Here is a 24,242-nt window from a genome sequence, read left to right as displayed (position 1 = left end):
GACAGTGGCTTCACAAATCCACCGTATATAACATTAAATACCGAAAACAAAACTTACACAGGAAACGAAAAATCATAAACAAAATTACAAATTGAAAGTTAATCCGTTTTTCGTTTCCTATAGTTTTCTGGTACATGTTTTGAAAAACCCCGGTCCGGAAGTGTGACATGTTACTAACAAACACAAGCCCAGGTACCACAGTATTTCCATGTACTTGCAGTTGTAGCTGTGAACAACCCCATATAGTGCATAATCAGCGAAACTCTTCACATTGCAATGTCAATAAGCGACTGTGTTGTTTGTGTGAGCCCGACCTGGCTTCTGGTTGCTGCTGTAAGTATACTCGGCCTGTGGCTCGGAACGCGGAAACCGCACCACATACCCCCAGGTCCCCCGACACTGCCGCTGATCGGCAATCTCCTCACCTTGTCGGGGGGTGATGTCAGACACATCTTCCAGAAGTTAAGGAAACAGTATGGCGATGTATTCAGCCTTTATTTTGGCAACAAGCTCGTCATTGTCTTCAATGGCCATGAAACACTGAAAGAGGCGTTTGTGAAGAATGGGGACAATTTCAGTGACCGACCAAAGGGGCTGATGTATGACGAATATACAAAGAGAATGGGTAAGTAATTAATACCAAGGATGTTAAAGAAAAAAATCAGAGAACTGAATACCGTCCTTAAAAAAATTCGTTATATTCGAATGGGTTAATTGCGAGAAGGAACCCGAAACATATTATTCTATGTGTTATTAAAATCAAGACTAGATAAAAGCTTTCTTTTTTCTGATTTTTATATCCAATACTTTCTAAAATATTATATATCCCCACAGGAATTACAAGGTTTATCCATGAATATTACTAAATTTTGTGTGTTTTAAATAAGTTCCATATGTGAAATACATGTAGGTAGCTGTGTGACACAAACGTATTATCACACAATGAGGATCGCGCCCTTTGTAGTAAAACTTTAGAATATTTGAGTTATAATTCAAAGTCACACCGGCAGTATTTTAATAATATTGTCAACAACTACAACCATTATAGAAATAATGAATATAAAAAATGTACACGGTTTCATTTGTTCGACTTGTACCAGAAACATAGGACCAGCGTGTAACAATAGACGGGTCCGACGTGATCCTTTCGTTTCATTTACTGTTGACATGTTGACATTACTCTTAACCTCTCCTGATTCAGTGGTAAATGCTGTAATCGATATCCTTATGACTACAACTTCTCATCTTGAGCTTCAACCTCGTGATAGTTATGAGCATCACACGTATATTTGTTTCATATCAGTTTCCTGAGGCAGACATTATTAATTATTGGATTTACGTATCCGACGATGAACTGAAATTTGACGTCGTAAGAGGCGACTAACTGGAACGGGTGGTCAGGCTCACTGACTTGGTTGATGCATGTCATCTGTCCGAATTGCGTGGATCAATGCTCATGATGTCAATCACTGGATTGTCTGGTCCAGACTCGATTTTTTAAAGACCGCCGTCATATGGCTGGGATATGGCTGAGTGCGGCGTTAAACAACAAAATAACAAACAAACAAAACCAAAATTTGACAATGGTGATTCGCTTTCTCTCGTTGAGTCTGTGGACAATTGTCAGTAATAAGAATCCATCCACGGTGAAGTGATATGTAAAGGGAAGCAACTCTGCCATCCACCTAAACTCTCCAAACACTTACTAAGTCTACAATCGTCAACAGTCTTGTAGACACTGCGTCCCGCCAACGACGGGATAATATTCTAGCCAGATATCTACATAGAGTGTGGGCATGGGTGACACAGTCAGCTTGCTGCACAGTGTTGTATCCCTTACAGGCATGCCAGGAACATGCGTGATCGTTGGTTCGAATCCCGAATGGCCCTGATTATGTTTCTTGGTCTGTCAGCACAAAACCGCCATTCCTGGGTTTTATCGACGTGGTAAACTTCTTAGACATACAACATTCAGTTCTTTAACACCACATTAAGGCCGACATGCCGTGAGTAGTTAAGTACCTCGGTATAGAACCGCCTCAGGATTATGGAACCACTCAGGATTATGGAACCAAGATGGCGGCACATCCTCTGTGACGTCACTTCCGGTCACGTGACCTGCGCAGTGCATGATGGGACTCTGCGCGTGCGCCTCCAAGATGGCGTCGCTTCCGTTTCCGGTGGCGTGCGCCTCCAAGAGGGCGTCGCTTCCGTGTCCGGTGGCGTGCGCCTCCAAGAGGGCGTCGCTTCCGTGTCCGGAGGCGCGCGCCTCCAAGAGGGTGGCGGTGGTGGAGGGAGGGAGGGAGGGAGGGAGGGTGGTGGTGGTGAAGGGAGGGAGGGAGGGAGGAAAGGAGGAGGAGACGGGTTCATGGTGTGGGTGGGTGGGTGGGAGGGTCGTCAAAGCAAAGGAGGAAAGTTGTCTTTCGGGAGAGATGGGTGGCCCTGAAAAGGGCCGTTGGAAAACAAACTGGAAACAAGCTGGACAAAGGTTGTCTCCTTGATTACATTACTTTCCTTGATCTCGATACTAGATAATAACACGGACCACCCCAACAGTCGGGTATGTCAATTCCGCGTTGAATAGTTTGTTGTAATGCTGACATAGCCTCAGACTTGTTCTTAAACCAGTGTGGGCTCTGCGATAGGATCGTCTCCGATTCACCCCGTGGGTAGCCCACTATTGTCCACGAATAGACTTTCATCCTCCGCTGGCATTGTTGACTGTCGGTCTGGCACGTCAGACAGTTGCATCGAGACGACATGGTTGATCTCTCCTTCAGTGCTCGACTGTGACGGTGTGCGTGGCTTCGCTCTTTTTATAGGACAGGCACTGACACCCTGTTTCCTGATTGGTCGAAAACGCATCGTGCTGATGGGTTCTTTCCGACAGTTGGTCTGAGCCCCTGGTTTTCTAAATCGGACCGACCGTTGTGTTTCTTTTTTTTCATAAGAAATTGTATGGGTCATGGGAGAGATAGGAAGAAAAAATAACAGATAAAAGAGAAAGGTCATGCTTGAAAGGATCAGTTGCCTGGTGTCAGTCAGCCAGAACACAGGATGGCATCACATGATGATGAAGAGGTCATGACCAGCCCTTTGACCCTACGCCATCCTTTTACGATGTTCATTGCAGGACCCACGGGATCAGGAAAAAGTTCCTTTGTGAAATCATGTATGGAGCAGATGCATCGCCCCGAGGTGTTGGATACGCCACCCCATCGCATGGTGTGGGTGTACAGCGAATGGCAACCGCTTCATCATGAACTGGAAGAGATGGCAGACCGCTTAGGGGTCGCTCTTGAGTTTGTCCACAGCATGAAAGAAGCGGATCGTGCCTTGCCCGAAAAAGGGGTGGCCCCACATTGGCTGGTCATCGATGATTTGCTGGGGGACAATACAAAAGAAGAAGAAACCGAAGTACTGCGATGGTTCACCAAGAAAAGTCATCACCGAAACACATCTGTGCTGTATCTCACTCAGAACTTGTTTGCTCAATCGCCGCAACATCGCACCATCAGTCTGAATGCTCACTACATGGTCCTCTTTAAAAATCCGAGAGATGCATCGCAGATCGACAGTCTGGCTCGCCAGGTGTTTCCAGGCAAAGTTCCTTTTCTGCGTGAAGCCTATGAAGACGCTACCCGAGAGCCTTACACTTACCTGTTCTTGGACTTGAAGCCCACCACGTTGCAAGACCATCGCGTACGCGCCCGCCTGTTTTCGAGATCCGAATTACCCCTCGTGTATGTGCCGATCCTATGAGATGAAGAGACTTTCATAAAAGGAGGTGAACCCTCAGACCTTCCTTCAGTTGACCTACATCCATCATGGGGCAAAGACGGAAACAGATTCATCCTACGAAGGGAAAGAACAAAGACAAAGAGATGGTGAATGATGTCTATGACAGTATGGTCTCCCCCTCATCGCTACAGGGACTTGTGACCTCTGTATTTCACAAGACTCCTTCACCTCCAGGATCGTCTCCCTCTTCAATGGTACCCGTGAACATACATCGTCAGCAGCACCCATCACCACGTCCTTCAACATCATCAGCACCTTCGCCACCCTCGTCACCACATGATCTTCAACGCTTTCAACCTCTGCAACAGCAACAGCAGCAGCAGCAACAGAAGTCCACGCCAGGTCCGTCTTCCTCTTCGATGGTACCCTTGAACAAGCATCGTCAGGAACAACAACGGTCTTCCTCACCAGCACCCTCACCCCCACTCGATCTTCAACGCTTTCAACGTCTGCAGCAGCAGGACACCCCACAAAGGAAGAAAAAAGACAAGAGACCGTCTATTTTTCCGACAAGGGATGCGACAACCCTTGCCGTCAAAGGAAGAAATCGTCTTTTGCAGTGGTTTGCGATTGTCGTGCGGAACCTGAGAGCAGGACACATCCCATTGAAAGCTCAACATAAGACGTGGTTGCAGAGACATAATGATACCCTGGCTAAAATTGTCAATCCACGTTTGCCTATGGATGAACGTCTTGACTACCTGATGCAACGCAGTGGTAGTGGAACACTTGCAGGGGTCTTGACACGCATTCTGTTGCAATGGCAAAATTATCTTCAAGCACCACTCCTTAAACAGGGTAACACCAGGCGACACCGACCTACAACAACAACAACAACAACGATGACTACTAAGCCAAAAGTAAAGGCTCATGAAAATGTCATGAAAGCATATCAAGCTGATGCTCTCAGACGATTGGTGCACATGCGGACCCAAAGAAAGTCCAAGAAGTCAGATCAACAGTTGCAACTCCCTCCTGCCACTGCCTGATAAAAGAGAGAAGCTGCAGATCAGGTGACTCATTCAGACTAACACCTCCATGCAAGAAAGATGTCTCAGTGCCTCAGGAAACAGAAACACGCTCTGTGTCATTTGTGTGCTGCCGCTCCAGCCATGCGCAAAGCCATTCTCAAACATGCTCCTACCGATCTCATCCGTGCCCTTTGTGAATGTGTGGTGAACTTGTATGCAGGCAATATTCCCATGACCACGACGCAACGTCAAAACTTGCAACGACACGGTAAAGTCTTGAATACGCTCATGAAAAAACAAGTACCTCTAAGCAAGAAACGTAAACTTCTTCAACATGGAGGAGGATTATTAGGAGGACTCATACCTCTTATTGGTTCTGCCCTAGCCTCGTTGTTTGGAGGAATGTAATAAATGGTCTGACACCAGGAAGGTTGGGATCAGTGTGTGGTGTGCCACCATGAAGTACGCACGCAAGATGGTGTTGGTGCCTGAAGACACATGGCAAAGTCTACAAGCCACCAAACAACGTCATCGACAGACACTTCACACCCCTCTCTTGGAAAAGAAACGTCTCCAAAATTTGGAAGAGATGGACGCGTTGATGCAGAGGTCACAGCAGCCTTTTCACATGCGGGAACAAGAATACAACCAACTGTTGCAACACATGCTAGAGTTGCAGCGCCAACAGCACAACAACAACAACCACAACAGCAACAACAACACCATCAAACCACTACAACCCAAAGTGACACCACCACTACCACCGTCATCACCATCAACAATGGACACCACAGGTAGACCTGCCCCTCCTCAACAAGTGATAGACGAAGTGGTCATGAGTGTTCCTAAAGCCATGTCCAGTAAAGCCATGAATTTGATGACAAGGATTCAAAACAATCCCGACTTGAGTTGGACTCCAGAGGGAACCCTGACCGTGGAAGGGAAACCTGTCCCTGGCACACACATGGTGGACTTGATCAACGATTTAGTGCGTCACCGGAAAACCAAAGAGGGACCTGCAGGTTGGACCATTTTGAGTCACCATTTGGCCAATAGTCATGTCCCTCATGAAATAATTGGAAATCCTCAACGATGGCAATGGATGCAGAAGCAGCAGCAGCAGCAGCAACACCATCCTCATGCCACACCAGAAACACCCATAACCCAGTTCTCCCTCCCCACGTTCTCCCCGCAAAGTCACAACGAGAGAAAAAGAAGGAGGAGGAGGCGGCAGCTGGATCCACAAGCGGAAGAAGAAGAAGATGAGATGCCACCCCCACCTCCTTCGTGGCAACTGGATCCACCAGTGGAGGAAGAAAAAGATGTGATGTCAACCCCATGGTTGATGACTCCACCTCCATCTGTCATCAACAGGCGAGGTTCATGGATACCCTTTAGCACCACCTAAGAAAAACAAATAAATCTCTCCCCTTCTCTATAAAAAGGCCATTCATGTAGGAAGTGGCATCAGTCTGAGAGAAATGAAGCGACAGGCCAAGACGCGACAGAGCATTCTTCCCTCTGCTGCTGCTGCAGGGAAACAAAACAAAGGATTTCCTACTTCCCTTTGGACGGCCTGGTTGGAAAAAACCTACTTTCATCCTGAACATCCTGCAAGTTTTGGAGGCTGGCGACCTTTGTGGAAAGCAGCACGCATCCACGCTCAAGATGCAAGAACCAGTAAAAGCAAGAAGAAAACCATGCCATCGCAAAGTCAAATCAAGCGTTGGTTGCAAACCAAAAGTACCTACACCTTGCACAAACCAGCCAGACGCTCCTTTCCCAGAGACCACTATCGTGTGGGAGGGGTCGATGAACTGTGGCAAGCAGACTTGAGTGACATGATTGCCTTTCAAGACGACAACGAAGGATTCAAATATCTGCTGTGCGTGATCGATGTGTTTTCAAAGATGGCATGGGTGCAACCCCTGAAGGCCAAGAGCAGTTCTGCATTGACAGAAGGTTTTCAAACCTTGCTGATGCAACAAGCCAAAGATCGACTCCCTGCTCAATTGCAAACAGACAAAGGCAGAGAATTTGTCAACCGTCCTTTCCAGGCTCTCATGACGAAGCATGGCATTCATTTCTACACCAGTCAAAATCCTGAAACGAAAGCAGCCGTGGTGGAACGGTTTCAAAGGACTCTGAAAAATAAAATGTGGCGATACTTTACACAGCATGGGACCAGACACTATTTGAAAGTCTTACCCCAGTTGATCAAGTCTTACAACCGTCGTGTGCATCGAACCATTGGCCAGCGACCTGTGGACGTCCTCCCAGGAGATCCCCTGTCAGAAATTCGGGTGTTAGACTACATGGAGGAAAAACAACAACAACAACAACAACGGCTTCAGCGCAAAAAGAAAATAACAGCTCAAAGACTGTCGTCCCCCAAGACAAGATCCCCCTCTCTTTTACTGCCGGGCACCCGTGTACGTCTGAACAAAACCAAAGGCACCTTTGAGAAAGGTTATCTCCCCAATTGGACCACCGAACTGTTTACGGTGGACCGGTTGGTGACAGGGAGAACACCACCTGTGTATCGGATCAAAGATGATCATGGTGAAGTCCTCCAAGGAACTTTTTACCCTGAAGAAATACAACCCATCTTGAAAACAGACGATGTGTATGCCGTGGATCGCGTGCTAAAAAGACGTCCAGGACCGAAACAGGGTCAAGAAGAGGTCTTGGTGAAATGGACTGGTTACCCTGCCAGTTTTAATTCGTGGATCCCTGCAGATCATTTACAGATAAAATAAGGAGCATGCTGTCTCTCAGACTCATTCAGAGGGTGGACACACGCGATGACAGAACCGCCACCACCACCACCACCGTCATCACCTCTGCAGAGAAGCCTCTCAGCATCCGTGGGTACCGATGAACCACCCCTTGCTGCTGCACCTCGTCATCACCAGCGCCGACACTCACCTTGGTGTTGTTTTGGCATGACGTTACCCCGCAGTGAAGTCGTGTTTTTTGCTCAGATCATTGTGATATATGGCGTGATCATCATGAGCATGGTACAGTTGGCCTTGGATCACGGAGAGAAACAGTTGTGGACAGCCCTGCTCTCCAGTTGTTTGGGATACATACTTCCACCACCCACCTTGGCCGCCTCACCAGGCATACCCACGACGACCCCGTCCACCAGAAGACTTCAACTTGATACCTCATCCACCCAGAGTTTTCTACCCTAACTCACGTCATCATGGCTGCCACCTTTTTTTCGAAACAAGACTTTTACATGACCCTGCCCAGTGATGCCTCCATGGACATCTATCCAAACAACACCGTCAATGCGTATGAAATCAAGTTGCCTTATCCTCTGCATCTGGACCGTCAACAGTGGGAGGTGGGCGTCAGCGAAGTTCACTTTCCGATGACATGGTACAACGTCGCCCCACCCTTTGACTGGTTTGCGCTGAACCTCAAACTGAAAAAAGACACCCTTGTGTATGAAAGCGCGGGGAGCGCTATACCACAGCCACAGTATGGTGTCGTCCATTATGAAAGCAAGAAGATTCCTATCGACAAAGGTGTCTATTCATCTGAAGATTTGGTGAAAACCCTCAACCGTTTGATTCAGGAACATATTACGGATGTCTTGAAAGAACAGCCCTCAGACAGCGTCCAAAGTGATGGAAGACGGTTTGTCATTGATGTCAAGTATCCCGCAGATAGTCTTCGATTTGACATGCTTGAAGATGGAAAGGTGCGATTCCAAGCCCCTCAAGAAGTAGCAATCAATCATCCTCTCATGGGAAATACTGGTGGACCACTCTATTCCACGGAAGTGATCATGCCAAGTCCACTCTCGAGAATGCTCGGATTTGTTCAACTACCGCTCCTCGGTGAGGAGGACTATAAAACCTACACAGAGACGGCCGTTCCCTTGACTGCCTTGGCCCATTGGCAAGTGGGGGCTACTCCCATGACCGGTGGCTATGTGGAAATCACAGGTGACACAAAAGCACATCGTCTGTCAGGATTCGATACTGTGTACATTTACACCAACCTGGTCGAAGATCAAATTGTGGGCAATACGATGGCTCCCTTGCTGATCTACGTGCCTGTGTCAAAGAAGATGATGCAAGACAGTGTGGTGATTAAAAGCCCTCAGCACATTCACTACCTTGGGTTGCGTCATGGTTCCTTTGACGGTATTAAACTCTATATCATGGACGACACAGGGCGACCCGTGCCATTTCAAATGGGAAAAGCCATCGTGACACTTCACTTCAGACGCCGCTACTAACGCAGAAAACAACATGTTGGGACACGCAATGGCACACCAGATGAATCGAGGACAGTTTGGCCAGCGTGGGAGTGGTATCAAAGTATACAAAGGACGTTATCATCAACGTGGCAGTGGTCTTGGAGGTATCTTGAAGATGGCGTTGCCTTTCCTTAAATCTGCCGGAACATCTGTGCTCAAGATGGGTAAAAAGATCCTGCCTGGGTTGGTGAGTGATGTGGTTGGAGGCAAACGCAAATGGTCAGAGAGTTTGAAACATCGTGGCACAGCAGCCCTGATGGATGTCTTGGAGGAACGTGAGGAGCCGAGACCCCCCAAAAGCCGTAAAGTCGTCCCAACCACCACCACCACCACCAACCACCACAAACAGCGTAAAAGAAAAAGAAAAACGGTTTAAAGGTCAGTCCTCATCAGACTTTCAACCTGACCAGACGTCCTTCAAGGCAGAGAAAAGGGTGAAACATCCATCATCATGATGCGCCGAGATGCTTGCGAATGTTCAAAGGCCCAGTTGGATCTCTTTACTGTACCCCCTGTGTCCACCTCTGTGCAAGAGGGTCAGTGGATTCGCTATAGTCCCTTGGCACCACCCTCTGTAGCAGGACCACTCCAGTTTAACATTTCCAATCCCGTGAACGCTTACATTGATTTGAAACAGTGCTACCTGAGAGTATGTCTACGCGTGACGAAAGATGATGGCACGGATACCGTTCTAGCAGATAACCCTGTATCGACAGTCAACAATGTGATGCATTCCCTGTTTCGCGAAGTGCGGCTGCAAGTAGGACACAATCAGTTGGAGATCACACCCTCCATGGGCACTTACCCTTACAGAGCCTACTTGGAAACCCATCTGAGTTATGGTACAGGAGCCAAAACATCTCACCTTCGATGTCCTGGATGGTTCACCGACGATGCTGGTAAAATGGACGTCTTCAATCCTGATGCAGATGCGAACACTAGAAACACAGGTGTCAGAACGCGACGCGATCTTATCGTACCCACCAAAGAAGTGGAACTTACAGGCCGTCTACACTGTGACCTGTTTCTTCAAGACCGTTATCTGCTGGATGGTGTCCCTATGAAACTGGAATTGCTACGAAGTCCCGATGAGTTCTTCTTCATGTGTGCTGCTGATGGTGCCTACAAACTAGCGCTGACCAAAGCCGAATTCTATGTGCGTCAGCTCAACATCGATCCTGCTGTCCGAGAAACACACGTGTCCAGTCTGAACGCTGGGGTGACTGCCAAGTATCCCCTTTCACGTGTGCATGTGACTGCCCATGACATCCCGAGAGGCGGTAGGGACTTTCACAAGGATCACCTCATCGGTGGCCAATTACCAAAACGCGTGGTCCTGGGACTGGTGGACAATAGTGCCTACGTAGGAAGCAAAGAGAAGAATCCGTACAACTTCAAACACAATCATGTCACCATGATGAAGCTCAAAGTCAACGGCCAGGAAGTCCATGGCACGGAAATGAAAAGCGACTTCAGCAACAACAGCGCCAATTTGAAACAAGTCTACATGAATCTGTTCCGAAATACGGGGCAGCTATGGCGACCTGAGACCTGCGAACTGACTCCCAAGGCCTTTACTCAAGGTTACACCTTGTGGGTGGTGGATCTCACCCCAGACCTTGGCGCTGATGAAGGCATCAACTACCCTCGACACACTGGCAAGCTGGCTTTGGAAATCCAGTTTGGACAAGCTCTCGAGGACCCAGCCACCCTCATCTGCTATGAGGAATACGAAAATGTTCTGGAAATAGATCGTTTCCGGAATGCGATGATGGTATAAAAAGAGCAGCGACAGACGGTCATGCCACACTTTTTCTCCTCCTACAAGGAACCATGGATGAACCACTCGGGTTGAGCACCTTGGATTTAGAAGCCCTCGTGGCTGATGACGAACCACTTCATGCCATCTACCGGGGCACCCTGGCCAGAGATGACTTTGCCAGACTGGGATGGCAACAGGATGACCCCTTTTACCCCAAAGCCTACGTGATCAACACGGATTTAAGCGATCAACCTGGCACACACTGGGTGAGCATCTATCGTCCAGCTCCTGGATCCGTGGAAATGATGGATAGCTATGGACTGTATTCATTACCCCTGTTTAAAGAGACTTTGAATCGCATGGGTCAGATTCAACAACGATGGAATACACGCCCCTTACAACATGGATACAGCACGTTGTGTGGGGTGTACTGTCTCTACATGCTGACCTATCGCGTGCGTGGGTGGACTTTTAATCAAGTGTTAGATACGTTGGACTGGAAGGACACCACCATGAATGATGCCACGGTATTAGCATGGTTTCATACCAAAGTGTCTACCTCCGTTCCTGTGGATGAGATGCCTGCCTTTCGACTGAGTGCCCAGACGCGTACCCTACATCAAAAGAACCAACCTTTCTGCCCTTATTGACCTGACACTTGTTCACTGAACCTACGATCACCTGACTGTCAACATTCCTGATTGAGGAGTGTACATACGTTCACTGCGTTTTAGGAATGTACATACGTTCACTATCAAAGTGGCAAAAGTTCTTTCTTTTTTTTCAAACTGTACATACGTTCACATACGTTCACATACGTGTACATACGTTCATGTTCACAAAAGTCACAGGGACGCCCCTAATCCTGTGACTTTTGTTTTGTTGTGTTGGTTCATGTGAGCGGGGGATTAAAAAAAGTTGAACCCATAGTCGTGTTGTGTGGTCTGTAGGATGAAGAAAAACAAAACAGGATCGCCATCTCTCCCGAAAGACAACTTTCCTCCTTTGCTTTGACGACCCTCCCACCCACCCACCCACACCATGAACCCGTCTCCTCCTCCTTTCCTCCCTCCCTCCCTCCCTTCACCACCACCACCCTCCCTCCCTCCCTCCCTCCCTCCACCACCGCCACCCTCTTGGAGGCGCGCGCCTCCGGACACGGAAGCGACGCCCTCTTGGGGGCGCGCGCCTCCGGACACGGAAGCGACGCCCTCTTGGAGGCGCACGCCACCGGACACGGAAGCGACGCCCTCTTGGAGGCGCACGCCACCGGAAACGGAAGCGACGCCCTCTTGGAGGCGCACGCGCAGAGTCCCATCATGCACTGCGCAGGTCACGTGACCGGAAGTGACGTCACAGAGGATGTGCCGCCATCTTGGTTCCATAATCCTGAGTGGTTCCATAATCCTGAGGCGGTTCTATACCGAGGTACTTAACTACTGCCGTGATATAACTTAGATTCTCTCCAAAGCGGATAAAGCACAACTCACTCACGGCGTGTATGGATATGAAACAACGATGCAACTTTATCTCATTAGTTAAGTGAAATCTAATATTCATCACCTGGGGTTGCAAGGATCCACATAGGAGGTCAAGGTGATAATTACGGCGAGAGAGAGAGAGGGAGTGGGGGGGAGGGGGTGAATGTGCTGCGCAATGAACGATGTATACAGTGGGTACGATAGTAGCCAAATGTTTATGCTGCTTTGAAATCATTGTCAAGTCACACCTGGTATTACCAGTTTGAAAATACTGAAGGCACGTAGACGTATAACACAGTTGTCAAACCCACGATCCCAGGTGGATATTCGGGGTTAGAATTGGTCATCAACAACATCTTCATGTCGGCTAGACTCGTTGATTTCATTCATCATTCGGTGGTCGTAATATCGATCACAGATGTGTCTGGTCAAGACTCGATTATCTACAGGGCGACGTTATGGAATATAGTTGTGTGCGGTTGTTAAGCAACAAACAAATCCTAATCAATCAATGTCATAGTTTCCGACAGTGTATGCCATTTAGAACATATGAAGCATATTCCATCGAATAAATAATACTTTTCATGTGATTGGTAGATGGCTTATGAATCCGCCAACAAACACGTCAGGAATGTTGAACAAGTAAATTCTAGTTGTTAGTAACGCCCAGCCTGATAATCACACATATGAATGAAACAAATAGTAAAAACTGCATCCCTGCCTGCCTGAGACAAGTGGTAAATGGCCAGTGACCTGTAATGTTGTTTTTTTTTCAAATACTATCTGTTGCTTCCCAGTTCTCCAAGCAGTGTGTGGCCTTTTTCTCATGTGACCGCCATAACAATTTTAACATTCCTGTCACGTTTCACATAAATTCTAAAATGAAACATTTAGTTCTCATTTCTTTGATATAAAACTCCGAGGAACAACTTTTGTTTCAGAAGAATATGTATTTCACACATCCCCGGAAAGGCAATGTATAATGTCCACAGGTAGTAAATTAAGTTGGTTCTTTTAAATCCAGGCGTCGTGAGCTCAAGCGGTCAATTGTGGAAAGAACAAAGAAAATTCTCCCTCTCCGTTTTGCGTGACCTTGGCCTTGGCAAGAGTGTCATGGAAACACGGATACACGAAGAAGTGAAGTCTTGCGTCAACGTCATCCTGTCTCAGAACGGCGCTGCCTTCGACATCAGCAGTATCATCAACAAAAGCGTTTGCAACATTATATCGTCCCTGGCCTTCGGGAAGAGTTTTGAACATGACGACCCCGAATTCCGATGTTACATGGACACATTAAACGAGAAGATGAAGGTAGTGGGAGGGACGTCTCTGGGTCACTTTTTTCCCATCTTGAAGTATTGTCCTGGAGATCCTCTGAAAGTGGGAACTTTTGGTGCCAGCGACAAAATAATGCGGGACTTCATACGGAAACAGATAGCGTTACACAAGAGGGACCCAATACTTCAACAAGAGGACGACTTTGTTAATGCTTATCTCAGGGAAATCGACAAACAGAAAACAGTTAATGCGGAAAACACTACATTTAGTGGTAAGTTAGCACTTGTCAAAATACTTGATTTGATTTCAACTGTGTTATGAATTGGTCTAGTGGTCATATTTTATGGCAAAGAGTTATATTTTTTAAGATATTGATTTATGAAGAGTCTACTGTTTTACCCTGCTCCTTGGGGCACAGGTGGTCCAGTCGTCTAAGGCGCTGTAATTCGCTGTGCAGAGTTGCATCCCTTCGCCACGCCAGAACCTTTTCGCCCCGATTATGTTTATTGGTTTTTCAGCACCATACCCGTGCTCAGGGGTTTCACCAAAGTGCGGTAAATGTCAGAGACTTGCATCACTTCGGGTTTCCTCCCACATCAAGCTGACACACCTCGATATAACTGGAATACTGTTCAAAGAAGCGTTAAAGCCCACTCACTCACTCACCCTGCTCCTCATTCCTCCATTAACCCTTCAAAAAATATTTTTAGAAATATTTTCACATTCATACATCTCATATGTATGAAAATCATCTTGTAGCTTTAACGTTCAATGGTTAATCCAGATACAAAATAAACCTACGTATACATACTGCTCATCGAGGGTTGATTAATACTTTGAACACATTCTACTTTTAGACAAAATAGACATTTTATTAAATTTGCATGGAATGGCAATGAGTGAACCTTTTTTATATGTCACTAATACGTATGTTTGCCACAAATATTAATTTTGTTTCAGATGAGATGTTGGTATGTATCATCGTCGAGTATTTCGTGGCTGGAACTGAGACGACCGCAACGACACTGCGGTGGGCCCTCCTGTACCTGATCCTGCACCCAGACATCCAGGAGAAGGCCCAACTAGAGCTGGACCAGGTCTTTGAGAAAGAGCACCAGCCCTCAATGAGTGACAGGCGTTGCCTCCCCTTCATGGAAGCTCTCATCATGGAGGTGCAGAGGCTCGCTGATGTTGTCCCATTCTCGGTGCCCCACGCGCCTCCCCAGACCACACAATTCAGGGGATTCACCATCCCTGAGAACACCATGCTGCTTCCGAACATCAGCTCCGTCCTCTCCGACCCCGATGTGTGGGGGGATCCTGAAACATTCAGACCGGTTAGGTTCCTAGACGAGAGCGGAAGCGTCCGTCGAGATGAGGCAGTCATCCCCTTCTTCATGGGTAAGAGACGTGTGCAGGGTCTGTGCCAATATGTGAAATTACAAGTTTTGTTTGTTATTTAACGCCGCACTCGGCAGTATTCCAGCCATTGAGCCTGGACAAGATTACAAGTGAGTAATGATATGTGATATAATGAGTATGATCGAAGGATGTTGAATGCAAGCATGACGTCATCGTTAGATGATTGGAAAGTAGTGCCCATATACGTCTCTGGCACACCTGAGGGATGTCACCCGTGGGACCTCACACCTGCCCCCAGTTGTTGCTGAAGTCACAAAGACCGCCTCCGTGGCCTTGTGGATAGAGCGTTTGCCCAGGCAGCGAAAGGTCAGTTGTTTGTGTGGTACTTGTTGTTACCCTGCCTGGTGCACGGGCTGAAGTTGATATAGAAAGTTCTGGTCGGCTCGGACTAAGTGTCTGAGTGGGTATATTTGGTAAACTGCAGCATGCTATCTCAGTGAGCATGCACTTTAAAACCGGCACTATAATTTGTCCGGAGTAATACAAGCAGACACACACACACACACACACACGCGCACACAGAGAGAGAGAGAGAGAGAGAGAGAGAGAGAGAGAGAGAGAGAGAGAAAGAGAGAGAGAGAGAGAGAGAGAGAGCAGTCGCTGTACACACAGGTATAATGGCACCTATTAACAGAATGTAATCACTGTATAAGCTTTAGAGTGTTTGCGTGATATTATTTAATTCAAGTCAATAATGTCGGCAAGCCATTTGCTCGCTAGTGTTATGACCATAATCCTCTGGATCGTTCAATTTTGTAGAATTTAAAGTTTCAGATTTTTTCAAATAAAACTAGTGGATAATACAGGCAAGACACTGGCTTCATGATTTTCAGGAAGAAGAATATGCCTTGGTGAGTCACTAGCCCGGATGGAACTGTTTCTGTTTCTGTCGTCACTGCTGAAGACGTTCAAATTCCGGCTTCCGGAAGGAGAAGCTCCACCAGATCTTGGAGGAATTCTAGGTATAACCCGGATGCCACGGCCTTTTAGAATAATCGCCACTCCTAGACACAACACCTGACCATCTCTGTGTAATACATGCCATGCAAGAGTAAAACACAGCTGTATTTGTGTTTGTCTACTGGCACTGGCACTGTTTGTAACCTGTCTGTTGACATTTCTGTACAACCTTGACACTCTTACAGGCACTAACATTACAACACACAACGCTTAGAACCTAAGGATTGAAATAACTAAGGCATACGAGTATGATTCATATTAAAAATGTCTTCATAAACTGGTTTTTAATATGGCTGTAACGTATTTGTAATACTACGCGCCACCTCTTAGTGAAGAACTGAGGGATACACGAGTCAGGTATATCAAATATGTCTTCATGAACTGTTTTTTTTATATATGACTGCCATTAACGAATGTCGACAGGTGTCCGTACGCATAAGACTGTATATTCAGGAACTAGTTTTACACTCCAAGGTTGCATCACTATCCTGTAATAATCATTCTCAGGACACATCTCCCGAAATAAAACCAAGATCTGTAATAAAGCGTCCAAGTTTGACAAATCGTCCTCCTTGAAAATTCAACAGACCTCATTTGTAATATGTCATTTTGCATTACTGAAAAACGAAATTTGGTGCCCGCGAATAAAAACGAGGTATCCAACCGGATATGAAAGGACACGCAGTTGAAGTGAATAAAACCAATTAAGGCAAAGATACTGCCTGATGACATTATAGCACTTATTGATTATGTCACAGTTGAGAATTTGACTGTTGGAAATTCTGCACAGTGAAGTATCAAATAGCTGACAAAATGTTCCTTGATGTTAAATTAGCAATAAATACCATGAACAGAAACAGGCCCTGATATCTGAGATTTCACATATGTTGTGTCTGAAATATCACTACACTTTTGGGGCATTGCTGATTGGTTATTCACAAAAGGAAGACGGGGTAATTAACAACATCAAGCAAAGACAGGATTGCGTCCGTTGTAGTTATACAAAGTAGAACAATGCTGACTCAAAGAGGTACCGACATTTGTGAACCGATGAAAACGTTTTGGTCCTAACATGTAAGGCGATTATTAAATGATGAATTAGATTCCGCGTCAGAAATTGTTCGTGCGGATGTGCCCGTTACAGTTGAGGAGCATGTTCGTCAACTTTTGGATAAAATAGTTACATGATTGGCACTCGACAATGAATACAAAGTATCAGCAAGCCTACACGACTCGGCTGCTCCACCGTCGTGCGCGAAAGTTCGCTGATATTTTGTATGCACAGTCTCTTGTCTTCATGTAACTATAACTTGCAGAGCCTTGGAACATTGTCCCACCCGCGCCCCAAATGATAACAACATTGTTACAGGACACAGTGGTAATGATACAAATAGCAACAATGTTGCAGAATGGAGGGGGTGTAATGGATATTATGCAAGAAGCAACATTATTACAGTACACACAGAGGTAATGATTCACATAGTAACACTGTATGTTATAGTTACAACACACCAAGACGAGTTGTTTGGGCAGTAAGAGCACGGTTTGGCTTGGCATTTGATTGACAGAGAAAAGGACCAAGCCAAACCGTGCTCTTACTGCCCAAACAACGAGTTGGTGGGTGTGTTGTAAGTGACTTGTAGCACGGGTTGCGACGGTCATTCCAAAATTGCGCGAGTTTGTGTAAAATTTAGTGACGTTTAATATGACGTTAACTTTTAACGTTAACGTTTAACTTTTAATCTAATTGTTAAATCAAGTGTAAACTTTGGAATTTTCAAAGGCACATTAGAAATGTCAACTATTAATTTTCCGAATTTAACAAAATGCGTTCTGTGTCCAGTTGTTTTTATGTTTGACAGTTACATTGTAATCTTTTAATTAAGTTATAAACATTTCTATTGTTTTTTGTTGTTTATTTACGTTATTACTCTTGAACACTGTGTACAACACTAAAGAAACATTGTAAGTTTGAAATTTCTCAAGCTAGTAGGCGAGGCTTGCGTATCTTGGCATCATCCAATGGTAATAATCTTTAACAAACCGTGCTCTTACTACCATGATACAGCACGGGTAAGATCAAAGGTACCGCTCGCAACCCGTGCTACAATGTTACAGTATAACTGCTTCGTTTCCGCATCCTGAGGGGATTCATGATCAGAAAAGGTCCAGCATGCTGCAGATGGTCAGGCTGTGTCTTGGCTGACTTTGATCAAGCTTGTTTGCCTAGTCCAGATTTGATTTTTGATAGGGCGGAATGATTAAGCTGGAATATTGACAGGCCGACTTGACGCAGCTGGAATATTGACAGACCGCCGTGATATAGCTGGAATAGTGACGACTGTGGCGTAAAACAAAGCCAACGAATCCCCATTCTTTCTCACCCGCTTCAATTTGCAAGCTCCGACGTTCATACAGTTTGTCATCAGAGCTTGCGACAACGTTCATATGTTTGGCCTTCAACCTATGAAGTTTCATACTCCAATGAACTTAAACAAGGTGAAAGTCAACTCTTAATTGTTTCGCCACTATGTCTTGCAAACAATTCACAAATTACGTCATGGGGTATTGTGACGTGATTGTAAACTTTGTGGATCGGGCCCCAGAACCACGCTCCACCAGGCAATCGTATCGCAATGACTGCTGTGAGTATAAAGCAGGGAGACAAAGAGGTATTTGGCACTAATAAGCCATTTATGAACAATATAAAGTGGGGCCGCTAATTAGTGTGTGCCTCCCTGGCCGGTAGTCGCTGTCCGCTGGCCGATTCTGTGCTCGACGGTAAGAAATGGAAAAGTCGCCGTTAGCTGCTTACTGAGGTCACCCGAGAATACATTGTACACGAAAACCGAATCGGCATAGTGCTTGGAACTAGTGTAAACAGCCGAAATTTAACCTATAGTGTCACGTCCCTTTGACGCTGTTTACATCCATCTTCTGATGTCTCGGTTATACATCTAAAACAGAAACGACGTCACTCATTTCTCATTCGGTTAGTGGTTGGCGTTCATAAACTAGCTACTAATTTTTGTCACCTGTTCACCATTCCCTGCTCAAAATATATTCTCTAAATCAGGAACTATCTCTATTTCCTGTGCCCCATATTTTAATTCATATCCAAGTTCATCAATTAAGGATTTTAATTTGTTTGAAAAAAACATCATACATCACATTAACCTAAAGTGTTACACCTGCTAATGAAGGATAAGTAAAGAGGATATTGGAAAGGAAAATAGCCTGCCATGTTGTCTGACTGTAAATAGGAATTGTGATCTTAAAGGGGCACTGATCTAACGCCATTCCCCGGACTGGTTGTTGCCTTTGTTATTGTTTTTTCCCCCGTGAGTACCCGGATGATACGCAACGCAACTGAGCGTGACCAGAGACTGGGCTACCGTCTGCAAGGACAGCTAAATAAACTTGGAGGCTGGAGGCAATATTTGTTTTACGCATTTTTGAATAAACACTGATTGGTTAGATGTGATCTATAAAGATTCGACAAAGGGCCCATGTTAATTAATTTCTTCAGCCTAAACAAACAGACAAAAAGAACGGCGGAGCTCATCGGAAGTCGTCATTTGGAAATACCCCAGATGGTTATAGTTTAATACTAAAAAAGAGTATCCATGCAGTGAAAGCATTTTCGGATTTCGGATTGCGTCGATAATACGATTACTACTCCCTTGTTGTCATCCACGTTTTCTCGTATAACCCTACACTTGTGTATTTGTCGTCATTCACTTGATGCTCAGTTAATGAATTTATTACAGGTACAATTAGTGGTAGCACCACTTAGATTACCTGACAAAGGTTCTCATTTCGCATTTATTGTGTCTGGGGTAATTATTCAATCTAAATCCAGGTTTGAAGTGAGGTGAAATGTGCGTTATGTAATATGCACGTGGCAGCCCAGCAAGAGATGAATGATCAGTTGATTTACTTTTTTAGGTAAATCAACGGATCGTTACTAGTCATCAAAGGATTAACAGAAAATACGTTGATTGATTAATCACTGTTATCTGGCACAGTGGATATGTCAAAAGTGAGTGTTTACATGTCTAGGTTTACTTAAACAAAGGGAATACACTCATATCATGGCGTGAAGTGCCGATGTAAAAACAACATACTTTGTTCAAAGGGTTAACTGATAATACGTTGATTGGTTGCTCATTGTTATCAAACTCAGTGGATTTTTTAGGAACCGTGGACGTAATGTAAATAGTTGTCACGTGGCCTTTCTCAGCCAACCCTTGAGACTTGACACCTATGTGAAACACCTGAAACAATCCAAGTGATCAGTTGAGAAACGAACACTGGTTATAATATCCCGAAACGATATATATCTTTTAGAATATTTGATAGTTACAGAGACACGTGACATCGAATAAGTTATTTTGTATAGCTGCAGATGAGTGGGACATTATTCCGTTGTGTGGATATTCACGGATACATTCCTCGAACAAGGAAGCTGCCTATTTATACACATAAATTTGGTAAGTTGTAATTATGGTATTTGCATTTTGTTTTCCTTCATTTGAACCGATTCGTTCTTGTTTCTCTACGTCTTGGTTGGAAAATTCTTCAATACGCGATAGATGTTGTTTTCACAGGTCATTTCCTTTGTAAGCGTGTATAGATTACCGTCAATTTGTAAAATGTGATTCTCTCAGGCAATTTATAAAATGTGTAAATACTTCAGTCATTTTGACTAAAAAATCTGTCCAGATTGATTAAGACGATCAAAAGGGCCTACAAACATCACACCAGATTATTTTGTAGGATTAGAAGCCAAACAACATAGAAATGTACTTTTCAACGTAACATTTTCAGTCTCTTGGTGATGACATTAAACATCAAAATGTTTGGAATTCGTTATCATAATAATACAGATGGAAATGTTTTTCAGTCACTTTGTAAAATAACTGAATATTTATACGTTTAATAAATATGTTACACATTTTGACAGTAAAAAAATATACACACTATAAAAAAAGCAATGATCAGGTGAAATATTTACTTTGTGTTGCAAGTCAAAATAGTGTAAACGAAAATCGCAAAATTACCAAGAAAGTGACTTATCAAAACTTCGTCACCATTACCGATGCTACCCACAAAGATACCTACATTTCCTTATTATCTCGAAAACTGTATTTCATTTTGTTGATCAATTACTACCGGTATCCATAAAAGTGACTAATGCGCTTACGAATGGCGCAACAGAGGTCGCGAGCTAGTCTAGATTTCTGCTCTACATCCGGGTACTCACTGGGAAAAAACAATAACAAAGGCAACAACCAGTCCCGGGGAATTGCGTTAGATCAGTGCCCCTTTAAGGCGTAAATTTGTCAACCTCGGAAGAAGCCTTCAGGTGCTACTGCGCATGCGCAGACATTTTGCTCTATTCCCCCTGAAATCACAAGATTGCCAACTCCCTATATATAGACTCCCTGGTTTAAAGCGTGGGACTTACGATAACCTTGAAGCAACGATAACTTTGTGGAACGGACTCCAGAATTCTAAAGGTGAGGACACGGCGACGAATTGGGTTTGTTTAAAGTTATAAACGGCAAGTAATAAATAAATTACAGTAAACTACGGTTATAACGAACTCAAAGGGACTATTCATTTCAGTTCGTTATAACCGTAGTTCGTTACAAGCATATATACATCATAACTACAGCAAATAGTCGGGACCAAAAAAGTAAGTTCGTTATATCCGTCAGTTCGTTATAAGCGTGTTCGTTATAACCGTAGTTTACTGTACTACATTCGCTCCGGGAGCTTGCTTACTATTCTCTATACATTTACAACTGTTGAGGAGGCGTAAGACACTTTAATAACAACTGTAACAAGTGTATCCTTATCAGCCATGGTATCTGACATGATGCTGTTACGACGAAATATTTAATGGGGCGTCTAAATTGGAAGAACAGTGACCTGAATACAAATACCTTCAGTAACATTTTTTGATAGCCTTGATTTGTAATATCACTAACTCTTTTCAAATATGGCAAGGCCGATTCCTGCAATATTGTATTCTATATCAGTATCATTTTGGGGATTATCAAGATTGAAGTGGTCAGATATCGATGCGACAGGTTCGATACTTTCGTGTCAATCTGTTGCTGTCATGATACAGTCAAGCGCCGGTCTGGATATTGGTTTTTAGATGCGCGTTACATTATATTGTCTATCTTTGGTAGGGGATCAACAGATAAATTAACACTGACAGCTTAAATCCGCGATATGAACGTCAAATTTACGTTTTTTCCTATTTTCAATTAAAATAGTGTTACAAAACAAGCGTCTCAAAAAATATCAGAAAGAATAATAAGGGCGGGCCAATTGATTTCTAGGGGTGTACAGATATTAAATTTTAGTGAACAGTGAGAAAATTTAACATTCTATCTATAGGTTGAATTTGAAATGTGCCGTAAAAAATATCTGAGCTCTTTTGTCAGAAGCAAAAAAATCTCTCCCCTAAAACTGAAGGCGCAAAAACATGACTCTCGTGAACACATGGTCCATGAACACATTCTCACGCAGTAGTGTCACAAAAGGTTTACCTCCTATTTGCTTGACAGCCAGTTGTTAGACACCTCAAAACTTTTCTGGTTGAGTGCACAGCCAGGCATCATACTGTTTCTTCCCATGAATAATGGAATGATCAATAGGCCTATACATGTACATATCAAAGAAGTGTTAAGTGTTAAATAGTCTTCATATTTGATAGATCTCATCTCATTAGACATGATACCCGTGCTCGTGGATTTTACCGAAGTGGTAAACGTCTGAGACCTGCATCAATTCGGGCTTTCCTCCAACATTAAGCTGACACGCCGTAATAAAAATGGAATAATGCTAAAAGCGGCGTTAAACCCAACTCACTCACTCACCCACTCATTCACTCACTTATTAGACAATGTTAATATTATCCATAGCACTACAAAATGTACAGAATATAAATATTAAATATTTTAGCTATATAATCTCAAGCCAAGTCTCAGGAGATTACCTAGAGCATCCAGTAACTGAGTTGGGGTTTTCTGACCGTGGTGAAGCTGGTCTTTCAACCTGGCAATTCGTTTGTCAATCTCGCGGTAGACACACGTGCGGATCCAAAGTCGAGCTGGAGGAATCAACTTCTTTCTGCATGTTCAATGCGTCTGATAACTTCGATGAAACGGGAGATGTTGGGATGGCGATGAGGCAGGGAGGTCTTGAAACTAGCTCTGGCATGAATTGAAGAATGTAACCTTGGCTCCACAGCTCAGAGTAGGAGGTGAAGGTGCCGTCCATGTACACCCTGTCAGCGGACTGCTGGGCTTGTAGATGTGGAGGAACCTGTGGTGTGCCTCTCTGCGATATATTCAACTTTCCTTAACCCAGCCATTCTGATAATGCTACCATGGTCATACCAGAACATGTAATTTATACCATAATAGGTCATTCTTACAAAGTGGTCTCATTGCTTCTCTTTTTTTTAAAGGATTCATGGTTTTGTAATTAAGAATGTTATTAGAATAGGAAAAGTGCATCTGGAGCAGCAATCTAGTGAAAAAACATGATAAAGAGAGGTCTTCATTATCCACAAACTTCATATAGGATAAGGGGACATGGGTGGCCCAGTCGTCTAAGGCGTCGCGATTCGCTGTGCAGAGTTACGTCCCTTGGGCACGCCAGAAATTTATGATTGTGGGATCAAATCCCGGTTCGCCCCGATTATATTTCTAGGATTGTCAGCACCATGCCCATGATCGTTGGTTTCACCGAAGTGGTAAACGTCTGAGACCTGCATCACTTCGGGCTTTCCTCCAACATTAAGCTAACACCCCACGATATAACTGGAATACATTTAAAACCCAACTCAATCACTCACTCACTCACTCACTCACTCACATAGAATTAACATACAAATAGAGAAGATATCAAGTGAAACAACAAATATGACAAAGGGAGGTGTTCAGTGTGCAAAAACTGTCAGGAACATCAACCAAATCTCATACTAGATTACAATACTGTTACAAATACTGAACAAACACAAATCTGTAACCGTATTAATACTGGAGATAAGGATAAGTAGGACTGTTTCATTATAGATGTGAGTATTGCCCAAATTAATCTTCTAATCCACTGTCTAACAACTGGCTGTCTAAAAAACCATTACCATATCCACTCAAGCGTTCAGGCAAATTGGATTTGCGCTTTTACGACCGCTTTACCGTTAATCAGTTTTCGTTTCCTATAGTTTTCTGGTACATTTTTTTACAAACCCCAGCCCGGAAGTGTGA

At 44.5% G+C, this 24,242-nt stretch overlaps 1 protein-coding gene across 1 annotated transcript; it reads left to right on the top strand.

Annotated features, from left to right (window-relative positions):
• Nucleotides 1–257: 257 nt before the first annotated feature.
• Nucleotides 258–16,143, top strand: LOC139474361 (cytochrome P450 2J4-like). The gene is made up of 4 exons (XM_071257347.1): nt 258–625; nt 13,316–13,840; nt 14,530–14,970; nt 15,825–16,143. Exons 1-4 carry the CDS (start codon nt 277–279, stop codon nt 16,010–16,012), a joined length of 1,503 nt encoding a protein of 500 aa, XP_071113448.1. The 5' UTR covers nt 258–276; the 3' UTR covers nt 16,013–16,143.
• Nucleotides 16,144–24,242: the final 8,099 nt, after the last annotated feature.

The sequence above is a fragment of the Haliotis cracherodii genome, unplaced genomic scaffold (assembly GCF_022045235.1).
Source record: "Haliotis cracherodii isolate W230 unplaced genomic scaffold, xgHalCrac1.p SCAF_3, whole genome shotgun sequence".
In the NCBI taxonomy this organism is placed as follows: Eukaryota; Metazoa; Mollusca; class Gastropoda; order Lepetellida; family Haliotidae; genus Haliotis; species Haliotis cracherodii.
The sequence above is the reverse complement of the archived record's forward strand: the minus strand, read 5'-3'. Positions and strand labels throughout refer to the sequence as shown.

Coding starts and splice junctions, on each gene's coding strand:
- LOC139474361 (XM_071257347.1), top strand. CDS start 277: ATGTCAATAAGCGACTGTGTTGTTTGTGTGAGCCCGACCTGGCTTCTG. Junction 13,841..14,529: donor GGAAAACACTACATTTAGTG/GTAAGTTAGCAC, acceptor ATTTTGTTTCAG/ATGAGATGTTGGTATGTATC. Junction 14,971..15,824: donor AGTCATCCCCTTCTTCATGG/GTAAGAGACGTG, acceptor CATGATTTTCAG/GAAGAAGAATATGCCTTGGT.